Below are 17,913 nucleotides of genomic sequence, written 5' to 3' on the forward strand. Positions count from 1 at the left end.
GATAAAACTTTTTCTTTAAAAAAAATATTCCTTAATGATTAGTAAATAATAAAAGTTGAATAAAAAAAAGCAAAACGATAAACATAACAAGGATATTGTCAAGAAAAAAACAACAATAAAATTCAAAAAACAAAATTCCCGGGAATTATAATTTAAACAATTTTTTTTTTGAAATATTTTACTCAATAGTCTAGTTAGAGTTTGTTCAAGGGGGGAATATAAATTAAATATCGGCATTGTCGAATAAATAAATAAATAAATAAAAATACATAATTCAAACATTTACAATGTACTAAACAAATTATGAAATCTAGTTAAGAATATTCAATGTGGAATTCGATTATAGAATAGATATAAGTTAGTTAAAGAGGAATATGTAAATAGTTGAACCTAGTTACCTAGAGAACTAATGCAATTCATTGTCTAAAACTTTTTTTAAAAAATATATAACTTTTTCTAATGTCTGCTATTTAACTTTTCAACTAAATTTTATTATTATTCATTGAAATTTAAATGAAATTCTTTATAAAAATAGAATAAATTCCGTCAAATTTAGTTAGAACTAAGTTGATTCAAGAAGAGATTGGAAACAAATAAGAAAGAAAATAAAAAAGCTTTCAAAAACTATTCATAAATGAATATGGAAGATTGATAAAAATGTACTGGATTTACTATAAATCATTTTTAAAACGGATTGAACACTTTTATTTCTTAGTGTTCATTCAAAGTAAGATTATGTAAGTATATTTGAAAATAGCTTTCAAGAAACAAGCAGTTAACATTAGGTTCCTATTTAGGTTGTATAAAATGAGATGTAACATAATAAAAGTATTTCATGAATCAAATATTCAAATATGAATTACTCTTTTATACTACTTTTGTAGTGAACAGAACACGGGTGGGGACAAACGAATGGATTTAAACAAAATTACGGAGTATCTGAATAAAATTTGAGAACCATATATCAAATCGTTAATTTGCAAAATGTCCACCAATTGTTTCAAAATGCCTCAGACTTCCTTGGCCTTGCATTTTCATACAAATTGCATTCTATTTCCGCTCTGACTTTCTTGATCTTCCCCCATCTTCTGCTGCCAAACATTACATTCCTGACTCGCGTCATATACTACTTATATCAATATAGGTAGCACACACCACACTTTCAGACAACTCATGAACAAACTTACAACTATTGACTATTGAAACGAGTAAATTACCTTCATTACATTGAAACAAAATTCAATGATCAACATATCAAGTTGCCATAGATTGTAATGATTCAATGGAATATGTCATATATACCTCAATAACGAGTTGGTTGAACTGTACCAGTCATTCCTTTGTATTAGTAAATACATGACTTCTATAAATGTTTATATATATATCTTACATATGTTGCTTTCGTACTGATCAATTCAGTATTATCACTAAAAAGTATTTGTTTTACATCATAAAAATTTACTTATGTACAAGATTACACTATCAAACACAAACTTTTAAATGTCTTATTTAAATTCATTAAACATAAAAATCATTTTACTATTTCAACATTTATCCAATATTAAAGGATTGATTTGCTTTGGCATTATTACAGCTTAAAAATTATATAATTGATCTGCTTATAATGGTAAACAACAGTGTTAGTTTGGCTAAAGAAATCTCCTACTATTTAACTGCACAAACTAAACTTCATTTTATATTATTTACTGATAATCATGAAGTTTAACTGCATACATTACAATTCAGGTTTGTTTATTTTAATCGATAATAAACAGTATAACATTCATTTCATTGATTACACGGTCAACATGTTCATTATTACTGTACAGCTGTTTCTTTTTTTTCCCTAGGTATAAAAGTTCAATTATTGTTTATCACAATAATTAAACAGACAAACTAGTGAATTTCTAAATACTTTTATCTTTACCAAAAAAAAGATATTTATCTAAACAGTTGGATTCACGAATGAATCTAATCTAGACCACCATCGAAAACCTGGAAGCACTAGATGGCTTTTTCGTCACAGTATGGGACTACTCAGCAATTCATATCCACAATCCCGCACGTAGGCCATGAAGTCGGGATTTTCAATCTGGTGTAAAAATGCTCAACCTCTGTTAAAATACTACAATCTCCACAAATTCCCATACAGATATGTGTTTAATAGCCAAAAAATTACTAATATGAAAAGTAGCTTAGTATGAGAAAATGTTAAGACAACAAAATGATGTTTCATTATATTCATGTACTTTTTTCGTAACAATGAATAATATAGCTCTATCCTCTCTGTTTCACTCAATAAAGATTAACTCTTATTCACGTGATATAAGATGAACCTGACTTATGGGTTAAACAGTGATCCTCTAATGCAATTTTTTATATTTGGAGAACATTATTAATTAAAATCGTTTGCCATTGAAATGTAATACTGAAAGCTTTATTCAATATGAGAAATTTTGGAACAGTAAAACGCCTTCAACACAAGTTATATAATATTGTAACAAATATCTCTTTCATATGCATTCAAACTGTAATTATTTCGAACAAATGTTAAAAATGAACTAAACAGTCAATATCTTCCATGAATATTCAATTAATAATGCTTTTTTAGTCAGTTCAGACGCTATCATTATTTTTATTTATCCATCGTATAAAAAAGTGCTTGAATTCCCATATATACCTTGCTTATATCAAAAGATGAATAAAATAGTGAAATATGCCAAGAACTTCAGAATTTCGATTTTAGTTTTCCAGTATTTAATTTTGTTAGAATTTGTAAGCCTTAAATAGTTATGAGTCAGTACATACAGTTGACATTAAAAATTAATCAGTTCAAAAAATTTAGGCAGTCAGTTTTAATACACTAATTTTAAAAAACAGTTATCACAAGCATTTCAACTGAATAAGTGTAAAGACGGTCCATGGGTGAACTCGAGGAAGCTCTAAGAAGTTCAGAAAGAACCGAAGATATTCCATCCAATCATTTGTTATAAGAATGTTCCAAAATCTCTACGTGTAGCTTCCCTATTGGACAAATGCTAATAACCCCCTTGTGGGCGAATTAGATAACAATAATGACGATTTTATTTTTACCAAAAGATATAAATACTTAACAATTTTGTACCATAAATGACACCGTTTGTAATAACATTCCTTTCAGTTGTCTTCTGTCTTCTCATTTGCAACTTGAGAAAGTTCTACCGTTCAAGTGCTCAAGTTATACGCGGTATATTAAGAATCTAAGCTTCTGGAGATAACAATAAGAAAAAATAAAGTGCAACCATAATAATGTAACACATGTAGCCGGGTGAAAGTGTAAATTACACTTTTTCTAAAATGGTGCTTTTTCAGTGCAATATTGTTTTTTTTTATTTCCATGTGCTATTTTATTCAATATAACATTGATTTACTTCAGAGAGATGTATATCCAGGATACAATATTCGTGTATTAAATTATGTTCAGTATGACATAAAGTGTGCGATTTTGCTACAATTTCATATATGTGACTTTTTGTTTACTAATTAATAACTAAAATAGATGTAAAACTCATTTTCGACTGGAGACATCACTTCAACCAGTCTTAATGTTCTTACTTCGCGTCATCCTAATAACAATGGTTCATCGTTCTTTCAATTATAAGTAATAATCGACGCGGGTACGATAGAAACAGTAATATGGTTGAATCATAAAATTACAATCACAATAAATATAATCTGTAAACCCTTAAGTAATTCAAGAAATGCTTGAAATATTCTAAACAAATCAGTCCTTTCTGTTTATATTCAGTCAAATGTTACAGTTCTTTCTAAATTCATATAATCACATTTATAAACCACTACCCCTAAACTGATATGTTTACTAGATTTTCTTTATAAACTCAAACTACTCAAATATATACAAATATTCGTCAAGATTAGGACGAATAGTTTGACAGAAATTAGGCACCGAGTATAGAGCAGTCAGCGATTGAAATTTAAATAATTCGAACATTTCCTCCAGCTAACTTGCCTGAACTTGTTTAGGGTAATAATCAAGTTAACTGGACGAAACGTTGGAATTATTTAAATTTCAATCTCTGAGATTATTTGAAATATAATTTTCACATATAAAGACTACTCAAATATACATTTTAACCTCTGTATGTTAATGAATTCAAAACTATAAAATTTAACAAATTTTCAACCTTTTTATTTATTCATTATAGAAACATTACGTCGGGAAATAGAAGCAGATATGGGAAGGATCAATAAGAACTGGAAGCAGCTGGAAAGAATTGCCCAGGACAGGGTTGGATGGAGAATGCTGGTGAGCGGCCTATGCTCCTTCACGAGGATTAACAGGTGTAAGTAAGTAAGTAAGTAAGTAAGTGAAAAGTTGAACGTTAACTATCATCTACTGAAAGTATAAAATTTCTTTGTTTTCCTCAAAAAGAAAAAAAATTTTTTCCTTGATCGTGTTCTTTAAATCAAACTAAAGTTATAAATGATTAAAAATTGGTTGTTTTGTTTAATACCAATAGCATATTTGATAAGTTATCTCCATAGTACTACATTTAAGTCAATGTAAACAAAACCATTATTTCTTTTGCTTTTTCCTCTGTTTCTTTTTTTCTTGATCTCACTTTTATTACAAACGTCGTTTACACCCACTTATTTATTTGTCAATGTTTGATGACGTATTATATTCGTTTCATGTAAGATGATCATTATCTTTTGTAAACAATACATACATATATGTACATAATTCAACAGTGAATTTATACTAATCTCAAGTGACATGTTAAAAATAAACTGGACTTAAGTATGATATGAAAGTCGTTTTGGATGTTTAAAACGTATATATATATATATACAAGTGCATTGTTAACAATAAAAAGAAAGAAACAAATGTTATTTATTCAATCTAACTACTAATAAGTAAAATGTACACTTACAAAAAACTTTTTATGTTAACGTTTCATTGTTTCCCTTGCAAAGTTGATAAGAAATTTTTATCGGCTTTATTTAGCATTGTGGTTAAGGCATTACAATTAACTTTGTATTGTATTGATAAGATATTTGGTTAAATACAATGATGACTTATTTGCTTGATCAAATTTGACTTTTCAAAAAGATAAGTTGCATGAGATTGTTCAATGATCTGATTACTTCTGATCTATAATGATTTTGATCGACAAGTAAATTCAGCTAGTGAATTATTTAAAACTCAGAAACAATGATTAATAGAAGGTTTGTGATAGTTTTGGACATTTATCGATAGACTTCAATTATTACATTATAAAACATTGGACTTCAAAACTTAAGGCCATAAGATAAATGTGTTACATTTAAAATCAAGGATCCATTGGTTCATATTTGAATCAATATACGGCACATCATGACGATCATTTCCTAACATCGCGGGTATCGGTTTCACCACCAATATAGTTTAATTCTATCCGTCCAAACTTCCCAATGAAATTCATAAACTAGGTCACGAGTGACTACATGTTTCTACAAATCTAAATTTGAACATAATGTACAAACCAAAAAATATTTAAATAGGTTTCCTCCTTGAATAACTGTACAACCGTCTTAAGATATAAATGAACAATTTTGGACTAGCCAAAGTTGTTTGTAAATCAAAAATGGATAATATACAAGTAATAACCAATAGAAAGCATCACGGATATGACCAGGGTGGTAATACTAGTAGTTAGAATTCAAGTAACGAAGATATTAAGACGGAATAAATGAATATCTCAAAAGACGAAACTACAAAGTTTACAATCAAAAATTTCTTTTGGTGCTATTAACTTAAGATTAAAACTAGTGACTTTCCTCTAGCTTCATTCCAATATATACAAGTGTAACACAAGCTAACGTGCTGAGGTGAACAATAACAGAGAGCGATAAACCTGTAGTAGCGTTACTAGAAAAAAGATTTTCATAAATTAACATAGCAGAACTTCACTTACAAACTTATTAGATATTCCTTTTTATTTTAAATACTTTGCACTTACACAAATAAGCGCGAATTACATTGGAAATGTAGCCGCCAAATACCTGGTAGGACCGAGGCTAAAGAGTCCACTCTGCCTCATGAAATGCACTCAGAAGCCACGCATATACAACCACTGCCAGACAAGACTTACTCATTGTCCCTCGCACACCAGGTTGTTGTTTAAGAAGTCTAATGAATGTATTTGATGCTTCTTTTTACCTATGTTTATGCGTTTAAATATAAATAAATAAATCATTCTATTGTAATCGGCGTAGTGAAATTATTAGCACACTTCACGAACGTATCAGAATCTAAACAGATTTTTACGCAGATCGTTAAGAAAACAACGAATTTTCTTATGACTAACACTTGAAATATTGATTGAGTTTAATTTATTAGATACTGTATCTCTAGATCTCGAAAATTATGTAACTCAACACATAACAAATATTATTCTCATTGTTCTCTAACTAGAAGACAAATCGAGTTAGGAGAAAACGTCGTTCTGTTGTTTTTGACGAGTCTGATGATCCTACGTCATACGATGGGAATTCAGATGAGAAAACTGATCATCCTCTTGAGAATATGGAGGAGCTAGATCCTGATAAATCGACCGGAAATCAGCATACGGAAACAGGACACACAAATAATGTACATGTAACTAGACGTCGTGGAAGACCTGCTCGTCTTCATCGTGTATATAGTAGTCGTGGTCGTGGTCGTCGTTCAACGAAATTTCTGTCAGAGAAAGTTAGTCATTGTGATAAAACTGTTGAACCGAGCTTAGAAGTTACTTATGCATCACCCGCATCAGTAGATATGTCATCGATCAGTACATTGTGTGTTACTGTGGATGTTCATTATGATGATGAAGCCGAACAGTTGCTTAGTCCTTTAAATTATCAAAGAACGCAAAGGAAAAACGGAGCGAAATGACGCACAGTGGAGAAAACCTGTGAGTCAACTCGATGTAATCAAGCGTTAATAGATGTTCTTAGTCGGATAGATAAACGTTACAGACAAGTGATGAATAGAATGAGAAGTGTACATGTACGCTTACATAAAAAGTTAAGGTTGGTAAGCGAATAATTGACATGCTCGAAATGTGACTCAAGAATAGTGAAGATTGACTTGTCTGGAAGTTATAATAAGTTGTGTGGGCTTAATATAGCAACGGACACTACATCTTCCTGACTCATGGTGTCCTATTTACTAAAGTCAATTTCTGAGTATGATTGGATAAGCATTCAATGTAGATCTGATCGTTAAACGTTATATATTCTTTGGTAATTTTAATTTCGATTATTTCCCTGAAGTACGGACATGTTTGAGGGACCACATTGTTGAACTATTCAAATTTCAATCTGAGATTATTTCAAATATAACTTTTAGAAACAGTGTTTCTTGTATACTTGGAGTCTAATTTCTGACAAACAATTCGTTCAGGCGTTAACGAATATTCGCATAAAGTTAAATCGACTCGAATGTATCATCTGCATAAGGATTCAAACCAATAATGGTATCTTTCAATGAATGATAAATATCCAAGCTTTTTAGGCTCTCATGAAGAAATGGTAGTTGAAATGGATTATCTTCAGTTAATCTTAATCAAAGATTGAACGAGAGTATTATTATTATCGCTTTTCGAAAATCAATACATCGAATTACTGCAAGAATGTTAATTTTTATGAATATCACTTTTTCTCATTCATCAGTCAGTTATTCACTATCTTGAAGATAGCGACCTTAATATCTTAAATAACAACCAATGCAAGAATTAAATCATAAGGATTTGATACATTTACAAATCTACCTGTTATTCTACACAGACAACCGACTTATTTCCATTACATAATTCTACTTTCTAGCGAAGCGACTTAACACACAAACAAGGTGACTAATTGGATAATATTTTTGTAAAGACATGTACGTTTTTTATACCCACCGATACCAACGACATTGGGTTAACGGTTGAATTGTGTTACCCGATATATTTAGTAACCCAAATGTTATTGTTTCCATTCTGATAAAAAGTTATTGATTTGTCTAGTCTTGTATGTTTGTGAATGCGAATTGTATGTTTTTTTAATGTTCAATACGAAAGGGCCAACACCGATGATTATCATGTACTGAAAATATGATGTTAAGAAATAGGTTTCTTTTTCCAAATTATTAAAACCATAACTAATTCTGTCATAATGATTAAACTGAGTAATCCATAGAGTAAATCACAACAAATATGTAATTTGTTCTTGATAGAACTAATATCTAAGAGATGATAATATTGCCATAGATTTCATAGCGTACAACACCTCTAAAACTGTCTAACTATACTGTTAAACGTCAAAAATACTAAGATACATCAGATGTTTAAAAACCTTATTATTAATGTAATATTTGATACACAATTTAGTGGGGAAATTGCAAATGGAGAACGAATTATAGTTTATTTTAAAATCTATGCCAGCCGATCACATACAACAGTCTAATGATAAGTTTCTTTCATTCTTCACGATAAAACTTTCAAGCCAATATAAATGATATACATAATTTATTAACAAGCATTCAGCACTGATATTAGCTTATCATTTAAATTTTATTAACTTCTTAATTAGTTGAATGTGTAAAGCAGAATACAAATAAAGTTGAGGAAAACAAACAAATTTGAAAGCGTACAGTACTAAAATGTTAGTTATATTATGAAAGTATACATTTTTGAAAATGAATTCAGTAGATATAACAACATCATGCACGTCTATAACAAAATGTAGTAGCGTGCAATGAACTAATTTGTACAATATAATCATCAACATTCATTTACATTTTAGCATACCAATGATTAAATGCAAATAAACTAAGGATTTCGAGTCCCAGAGTGAACATCAACCCTGGGACGAAGGTACATCTAGCTGATGAGTTCGAAATAGGACGAAACGCAAGTCTTGGATTCCACTGCTAGCCGTCATCTATCTCTCCATATAATATATATGACTTAAAACAAGCCGCACAGAGTGCACATATTCCAATAAGAGACTGATCAATTGCAGTCCCAAACGCCAATAGGAAGATCTAAACAAACAATACAAAACGAATTAAGGATAAATTTAAAGTTGTTAATTTGCTAAATTTCAGTATACAATATGTATCTGTTAACATGAATGAGTGTTAAAATCCTCATCTGTCATTTAATATAATTAATTTCAGTAACTAATGATTATGTCTACATCTGAGAAGACAAGATCTAAGTCAAAAGACTGATTCCAATTGTTTTTGGTTACTTAATTATTCTTCAATTAATACTGATTCCTTAGTTAAACAAGTTTTAACTGTTTATCAATTTACTGAATATAAAATATTAACATAAGAGTAAATGGTAAGACACACTTTTCTTTGGACAAAAAGACGCTTTATATTTCTCTAACTTTTCTGATTTCATTTTGTATCATCAACTAAATAAAATTTTGATAAAAACAACCGATCCTAATTAAAATTTCACTGATAAAATACAAACTAATTGATGACGTGGAATCAGTTTACTTCTTAAAAAAGGCTTTTAGATTATATTGATAATGGTTAGAATTTGTAAGTTACATTCTTCATAGATCGCATAAGCGACACGCTTGAAAATCGGTGATCACTATTCAGTATTTGGTATTGATCTTTAATCGTGAAAGGTCTCTATCAGAGAAACTGGTACATGCTACAAGAGATTTACACAACCTAACAGTTAGATTGGCAAAAGGTGAACTGACTTGACATTATTTGATTAAAAAATCACTTTATGAACGTGAAGCAGCAGCATCATCACAGAGTGAAACGGCTATAAACAGAAGATATAACTAATTCAATACGTCTCATAGTTACTACTTCCTAAAATGTAAGTACATGTCATAACTGATGAGAGCAAATCAATTCCATAGATCACTTCGATTCTAATCAATTAAGACACTATCCATTATATCAGTTTATTATTAACAGATTTAATATTATTAAACAGTAGCGAAAGTATTCAACCTAGAAACAGACAATTGTTTTTACAAACCTTTTAATTTTTTCATAATTATTGTCTTCTATTAATCAACATTTACATCGCAAAGCTAATTTTAATCTAGTTTTTCTCATATTGTATTACTTTCCAAATAATTAAATATTTCTAGTTTGTAAGCAGCTGTAGTGAACTCTCGAAACAAATAAATTCATGTTATACCGTTACTTTCTTTCTACTTACTTAGTCAAAAATATTTATATTATGATGAAAAAAATATCCATCCTAATTTAAGATAACAAACAATTTAGCTGTGAAAAGAATATAAGCGTATAGTAGTTAATGTATTTTCATTTACCATATGATTTACTGTGGATGAAAACTTTGTTAAAGTGAAACGTTTGTCGTCGATAAGGTATCAGATTTTAATAATCATTATAGATCAGACATCGACTTTTTTTGAATTTTTTCCACATCACAAGAACGCGTCAACTAGCCAACTTACACTTTAAAGTGACCAGATGTGAAATATTTTTCAGTTGGTTGTTAGAAAACAATAGGGAGCACTCACATCTAACTACATGAACATGTAGGTTTGATGGTTCAGTTTTTTGGTTTACATTTGGCCAAAAAAAATTGATGCGACTAATTTTTAGTCAAACTGTTGTACATAGTGAATAATTTGTATCTATGATACATTTATGTACTTAAAAAAATGAAAACATCAGTGAGTTTCGAAATTTTAATTTGTGCCAATGTAATCATACATCTTTGAATTTAATTGATTTTGCAATACTGTTTTGCTAACTTCATTAACACTTACTCTTCATCATCATTGGTTTATTAAAGACTTGAGTTGCACATTTCGACTACAATGTGATTGCTAGTTACAATTTTAATTTCATTGGATAGTTTATTTTTAACCAATAGTTCCGAGTTAACCAAAATTAAGCAGTTTCCTTCTATACAAAAATGTAATAGTGTAAACTATAACTGTACTGAGTTGTCTCATTATAGCCTAAAAGGTTTTAAAAAATAATTTAAACAACAAAGATTATTAACGATTACAATTTATCGTATTCTTGGTTTATGACAGGTAGACATTACCGAGGAAAAACTGCTATTATATAATTAATTTTACCACCTATTGGGAAATAGTTATTACCTGTAAACATAAGAATGACAAGTCATTATTGTCATTATTATGTTTATAAAAGTACACATATTTCCATGACTATTTTTAATTGTCGTATCATTAGGAAGGTGAATGTTTTTGTAGTTTTTACAAAAACAAAGATTATTGAATCATTCGGAATTAATCATCCAGAATTAAATATTCTCACATGAGTTGTACATGTTTACGGTCAATAATCTAAGTTCTTTTTTCGTTTAGTATCATAAGATTACGAAATAATGGCTTAAAGATAACGAAATCTGACATTTCTAACTGCTTCCTCATTTCAGATATTAGGTTTACTCTACGGTGAAATTGTAAACATGTGTTTTCTTCCTATTGACAGGCTTACAAGCTTATGTCAATAACTGATGGAAGCTATCCACAATGAAATCTAAATTCAAAGCAAACATACAAGTAATTGAATTCGAAATTATTCCAATCGGTTACATAACTTTCTTCATTTCAGTTGAGACATCTATGTTGTTATTCATATTTATGAACACTGATTTAATAGGCTAACCAGTCTCATACTAGGACAAATCTACAATATGTAGTTCCTTGGTTTTCGAAAATTATCTGGTTTTGGCCAGACAAAATAACCCTAGAACTGAAAAGTCGCATAATCAATAGCTCTCACTTAATATTACTTTTACCGAATGAATATGTTATCCTCTAATTGAATCAACAACAGTTTAGTTATTGAGGATGTCGAGTTAAGCCTTGGAATTCAAATACGTGAAAACCTTAGATACAACAAAGAACTAAAGCTTTCTCATATATATTTACATAGATTATTTAACAGAACATTGGAAATCCGATTCTCCAAATATCGGTCAAATAAGACAATGAACTATCGATAAATTGATACTACTGAAAGCCAATTATGGCATATAAACACTATTTTTGTGCAGTGTAATTTGTGTAATAATATACTCATGTTTTAAATTCATCGAACTCTAACGGAATAACATCCCATAAATTACTAAATTATATCTGAAGATTTTCAATTACCTCTCTACACAGGTCGTTGTTTAGAAGATTTAAAGGAAAATGAAGCATGATTAACATCATAAAGATGAACCAGTGCAATGAAATCTGAGGTTAGATAAAACGAATAGAACAAATCAACTGATACCACATCGTGATACTCATGTAAAATATTTGGACACAACTCAGACTACTTACTATTTTTAGGTAGTACGATGAACATGTGCAAAAACGAAGATGCATGTGACTAGATGATAATATAAAGAGGCCGATGTGCCAACAATAGACTGAACAACTGCAGTATCTAACACTAGGATTGGTTAATTCCAAACTCTTACAAATGGAGTATAACGATAAGACTAAGTTATAAATAATTAACAGATGATCGTATTTCGTATTTTCAAGTTCCCGATAAAAATCCAAAGATTATTGATTTCTATAGAATACTTACAAAATCTAGGTGGTAATCAATGAAGAAAAATGATAATATATAATCAGTATGGATGGAATTCACATTCTCAGTAGTGAATGAAAATACATCCTATTCACAAACAAATGAAAAACTCAATTTTCTTAAACAGTTAATAATGAGGATAAGATTATCGCTTCAATGGAAATAATAAGATCAGCATGAGAGGTGGCAAGTAGTACTTATAAAGTAAGTTGTTTGCTTTTTGATTATAACCAACGATTCAAAATCGGATGAGATACGGTCAAAAGTAAGTAGGGTCAGCACAAACAAAAACATCATATCACATCTTATTGTTTGCTCTCTTTCAGATATTTTGCCAGTCTTCTTGAAATTGGTTTCAGACTATATCTAAAGATAATAATTTAAACTAATTCAATTTAGAACTTTTGTTCTACACTTACTAACAGAAAATGTACTAAAAGAAAATAGTTACGAAAACTATTCACTATACTATCTCATTGAGTAATAAATTCACCAACTTGAAGAGTAAATAAGAATTCTTAAATAAAGACTTACAGGTAACGTTTATTGAAGGATAGAAAACAATAATACAATTTACCCAACTACTTGAAAAAGCTTTTAAAAATCTTCCAATATTTACTGGATAAACACTTTAATAAGCTATAAAACAAGAAGTGAAATTAAACATTAGCTCTTACAAAACAATCAAAAACACATATCTCTTTATCCTTTATGAAACATTATGAGAATATCACATAAAAATGATTTAACTGATAGATTAAACGTAAAGAAAGGAATTACGTGTATTGATAATTGGTTTATTTCTATATTTTATTACAATTTCAATAACAGTCTGCACATAGTAATAAAGAACGAAACCACACATACACAAAAAAAACAAATGATCAACATATACAAATCGAAACAAAAAGAAAGAGGTTATCAATTGACATTATTTTCAAAAGTGGTTCAGAGAGGAGAATAAGAAAAGTAGTAACAACATACTTACGTTTATCAAAACAGGACTTATTATAGAGAGCGAAGACGGAAAGGGATAGTGAAAACACTCATTTTCTATTCATTATGTATATAGAGTGATTTTACTGTACAAAAATAAATAGTAAAGAATAAAAAAGGCAATAATAAATATACACAATAAATGTAAAACCGCATATTTCAATTAACATAAAATCATCATCATTACCGTTTGCGTTTTCCACAATGACTAGTAGTGAATAATGGTTGTGATTGGTGGTGATTGACAGGACTTAGATTTTCACTGTCAATATTATTACTGTTATTTAAAGAATTAGTAACAGTATTACTACTGTTGCTATTGTTACTATTAATGATATTATCATTAACAGTGGGGATATTCAATTGTTGTAACGCTTTCAACTTTTTATTCATCTGTTCTAGTAAATCTGAAGCACATTGATGCAAACGACTACCAGGACGATTGCTACGCAGCCAATGAGATAGGAGTAGTCTAGAAAAACCAAAGTAAACAAAGAAATATGTATACATTAAATTTTAGATGAGAGAAAAAAAGCATAAATTTATTTTGCTTATAGAGAGAGCAATTACGAATTCCTTATAGATAACAGTGAACACAGAGTTGAGTACAGGTTCAGGTATTAAATCTTGTAGAAAATGAATATGAATTGGGATTCCGTTGTGTCATAGAAGTGAAGAATATCCGGAACTCAGAAGAACCGGCATGCGATACTGAAGTCAGGATTTTGTACATTAACGTTAAATCAGTGCTATTATACCGAGCTGAAACTTGGAGGAATATAACCATTAGTATCGAAAAGGTACATGTATTTATAAACAGTTGTTTATATAAGATACTCCAGATACAATGTGCAAAGAAGATTAACTATAAACTACTATAGCAGAAAACAAACCAGTTGCCAATTGAGAAAGAAATTAAGGACACTGAAGTTGAGCAGAACACGTTGTGTGGAAACCATCAAGCCTGACTACGTAAGGCAAGCCCTAACCTGCAATCCTAAAAGCGAAAGAAAGGGACGGACAAAATAACACATGCCATTGGGTAATGGACACAGACATCAAGACTATAAACAGCATTTGACAACAACTGGGAAGAATAGCCCAGAATAGTTTGCTAAAGATCCCTGATTGGTAGCCCATGTCGCAAGAGGAACAAAACTCTTATTAAGGTTGATTTAGTTTGCAGTAATTCCTAATAACAAACGACTAAGACTATTCTACTATGGACGGGGTCTATTGCAACTGGCATCGAACACTTCAATATTATCCTCAAACGACGCAATACAAAGAAAAGGTAGAGGTGTAAAGAAACTTGAAATCGAACAAACAAGAAACATGACCCTGGGGAACAGGAAAATTAGCCAACTAGATGTGATCACAATCAATCAGAAAACAAAAACTGTTGAGGAAATATGGACCGGAAAAGATGTCTCAAAGGTCACTGTTACAGGAAATAAATTACCAATCATTACCAAAAACTACATAACCTTAAGGTATTGCTATACCATTAAGATAATGTGATGAGATTCTAGAGCCCATGTGCACGATTGGTTTGGAATCAAGGTTTTCTAACGCCCCTAGGTGGACTCTCCTTGTCTACCAACCCGGTTAAAGTGCCGGACATTCACTTTTCGTCCTCTCAATTTCGTAAACAACAGTAATCCCGCGAGAAGACAGTGAGTTAGTGTATGACCACCATCAAATCACTGGTGAGTGTATCTAAACGGCAACTAAATAGACGATATTTCCAAAATGCCATGATGAATGATGTTTCATTCGCTAATATCTCAAACGCATAAAAGATTAATTCAAAAACAAATGGTCTTTTTTCAAGATAAAATAATTATATGACACCTGTAATTCAGCAAAATGGAAATGGGATACAAAAAATAAAAGCTGGTTCATATGGCGGATGATAATATGATTATCCGTATAAAAAAATATGAAACAAGATTGGAATTCTATACAGTAAAGCAACTAACCGCAGCTGAGAGATTACTTGTCCTGGTCCCTGAGGTAATTCTCCACGAGCCAAAATCTCTTGTAACCCGACCAAATCTAGAGCATATAATCTACGGTCCTCAGAAGAATGACCCGATGTTGTTGAGCGTGTTCGATGACTTGCTCGAGAACGTTCAGATAGGGAATTAACAACGAAACTATCTTCTGAATTACCGTTAGCTTGATTTAATTCATTCAAAGCTACAGTTCGACCAAGACCACATCGGAGAAGTGGACGTGCTGAACTGATCGTACATAGTTCTGATAGGAAGCATTCAGCAGTAGCTTGATCAAACTGCTCTCGACTACACGATAAAGGATTGACTGAATCAGGACTTTCGAGTGAGGGGTTGGGTAGAGTAACTTCAGATTTTCGAGGACGACCACGACTAGAACGACGTCCTCTATCATTGGTACTCGTAATTTGTGAAACACAATTATCTAAAATAATAGATGCACGTTTTACTAAACAAAAAGGAAAATAGAAGCAATTCTGTGATTACAAGTTACGAGATAAATTCTAATAAATAAAATAATAAAAATTAACCAAATGACTTAGTGAAATTATCGTATACGGAATGGTTACGAGTGATAAGAATGTAAAGTGTGATTTTCAGGTACTTCCAATACCAACGAGTGAAACGGAAGAACGATGTAACATGATACGTAGTTAACAACTTGTAGGAAAAATTAAAAAATGAATACAGTTATGTGAATTCGTCCAACTTGGAGCTATTCCTCATCTCGTCTACAAACGTTGATTCTAGCTGTATTGTAAAGCATAACAACGAATTACAAACCTCGCTACAGAATGAATGAATGAACAAATGTAGTATCTTGGTTTGGAAACCCAAAGGCTTTTTCGAAACTCAATTTCCTACCCTAGTTAAATCTTATTAAACACCGGACAAACAAATAAGTGGAAATTCAGTGCATAGAAACAGATCAAATGGAAATGAACAATGTTACTACTACAAAGATAATAACAAAAGTTATATGAAATGAATTGGATGAATGTTTTTAGTTATTTCATTCTTACATACATTACAAATAAGGTATATCGAAAGCTTCCAGAATTATATTGTGACAGTCAATCAGTACTTAGTATGAGTATAAGTACTAAAAACAACTAACTATTTTACTACTAATAATAAAGATTATCAACAAAACAATAGCTGAAAACAGAACTTACAGCGACAATTTCCCTCAGGTTCAACAGTTGGACATGATTTGTTTGTTGTTAAAGCTGAATTTACAGACCCGGAGTCTCCTTTGAGTTTTTTACTTTGATGATCTGAAGGACTAAGCAACTGTTCGACTTCATCATCATAATGAACATCCACAGTAACACACAATTTACTGATCGATGACATATCTACTGATGCGGGTGATGCATAAGTAACTTCTAAGCTCGGTTCAACAGTTTTATCACAATGACTAACTTTCTCTGACAGAAATTTCGTTGAACGACGACCACGACCACGACTACTATATACACGATGAAGACGAGCAGGTCTTCCACGACGTCTAGTTACATGTACATTATTTGTGTGTCCTGTTTCCGTATGCTGATTTCCGGTCGATTTATCAGGATCTAGCTCCTCCATATTCTCAAGAGGATGATCAGTTTTCTCATCTGAATTCCCATCGTATGACGTAGGATCATCAGACTCGTCAAAAACAACAGAACGACGTTTTCTCCTAACTCGATTTGTCTTCTAGTTAGAGAACAATGAGAATAATATTTGTTATGTGTTGAGTTACATAATTTTCGAGATCTAGAGATACAGTATCTAATAAATTAAACTCAATCAATATTTCAAGTGTTAGTCATAAGAAAATTCGTTGTTTTCTTAACGATCTGCGTAAAAATCTGTTTAGATTCTGATACGTTCGTGAAGTGTGCTAATAATTTCACTACGCCGACTACGATAGAATGATTTTTTTATTTTTATTTAAACGTATAAACATTGGTACAAAGAAGTACCAAATACATATGCACCACATAAATTATTCGATTTATGTGAGGGCTGGGATACTGCCCGGATGCCCAAACCGAAGCAGGTGCTTTACTTGGAGGGCCACACCCGGAGCCTTCGACCTAAAGGTCTAATCCACAAGGCAGTGGTACAATATAAGGAGACGCAGTCCCATGGTAGCCGGTGACCAACGACTGGTTCATACGACATTTGTTTCCTCAGGATTCTAGAGCCCGTGTGCACGATTGGTTTGGAATCAAGGTTTTCTAACGCCCCTAGGTGGACTCTCCTTGTCTACCAACCCGGTTAAAGTGCCGGACATTCACTTTTCGTCCTCTCAATTTCGTAAAC

The 17,913-nt window shown here is 31.1% G+C and overlaps 2 protein-coding genes across 3 annotated transcripts in view; one reads left to right on the top strand and one right to left on the bottom strand.

Annotated features, from left to right (window-relative positions):
- Positions 1 to 34: 34 nt before the first annotated feature.
- Positions 35 to 15,243, top strand: MS3_00004078 (uncharacterized protein; the record flags this gene model as incomplete). The annotated part of the gene is made up of 5 exons (XM_035733214.1): positions 35 to 41; positions 4,206 to 4,306; positions 6,458 to 6,815; positions 14,769 to 15,019; positions 15,115 to 15,243. The coding sequence occupies 5 exons, from the start codon at positions 35 to 37 to the stop codon at positions 15,241 to 15,243; spliced, it is 846 nt and encodes a 281-aa protein (XP_035588391.1).
- Positions 7,817 to 17,913, bottom strand: part of MS3_00004089 (uncharacterized protein) — a 34,796-nt gene continuing 24,699 nt past the window's right edge. The window contains exons 18-22 of one of the 2 annotated variants that reach the window (XM_051211979.1): positions 16,776 to 17,301; positions 15,565 to 16,048; positions 12,331 to 14,054; positions 10,792 to 10,986; positions 7,817 to 9,052 (exon numbers count right to left, since the gene is read on the bottom strand). In XM_051211979.1, the coding sequence (XP_051073301.1) occupies positions 13,766 to 14,054; positions 15,565 to 16,048; positions 16,776 to 17,301 (1,299 nt within the window). In that variant the 3' untranslated portion in view covers positions 7,817 to 9,052; positions 10,792 to 10,986; positions 12,331 to 13,765. The remainder of the gene's footprint in view (positions 9,053 to 10,791; positions 10,987 to 12,330; positions 14,055 to 15,564; positions 16,049 to 16,775; positions 17,302 to 17,913) is intronic. The other variant, XM_051211978.1, reaches the window with a different exon arrangement.

Source organism: Schistosoma haematobium, chromosome 1 (genome assembly GCF_000699445.3).
Source record: "Schistosoma haematobium chromosome 1, whole genome shotgun sequence".
Taxonomy (NCBI): domain Eukaryota; kingdom Metazoa; phylum Platyhelminthes; class Trematoda; order Strigeidida; family Schistosomatidae; genus Schistosoma; species Schistosoma haematobium.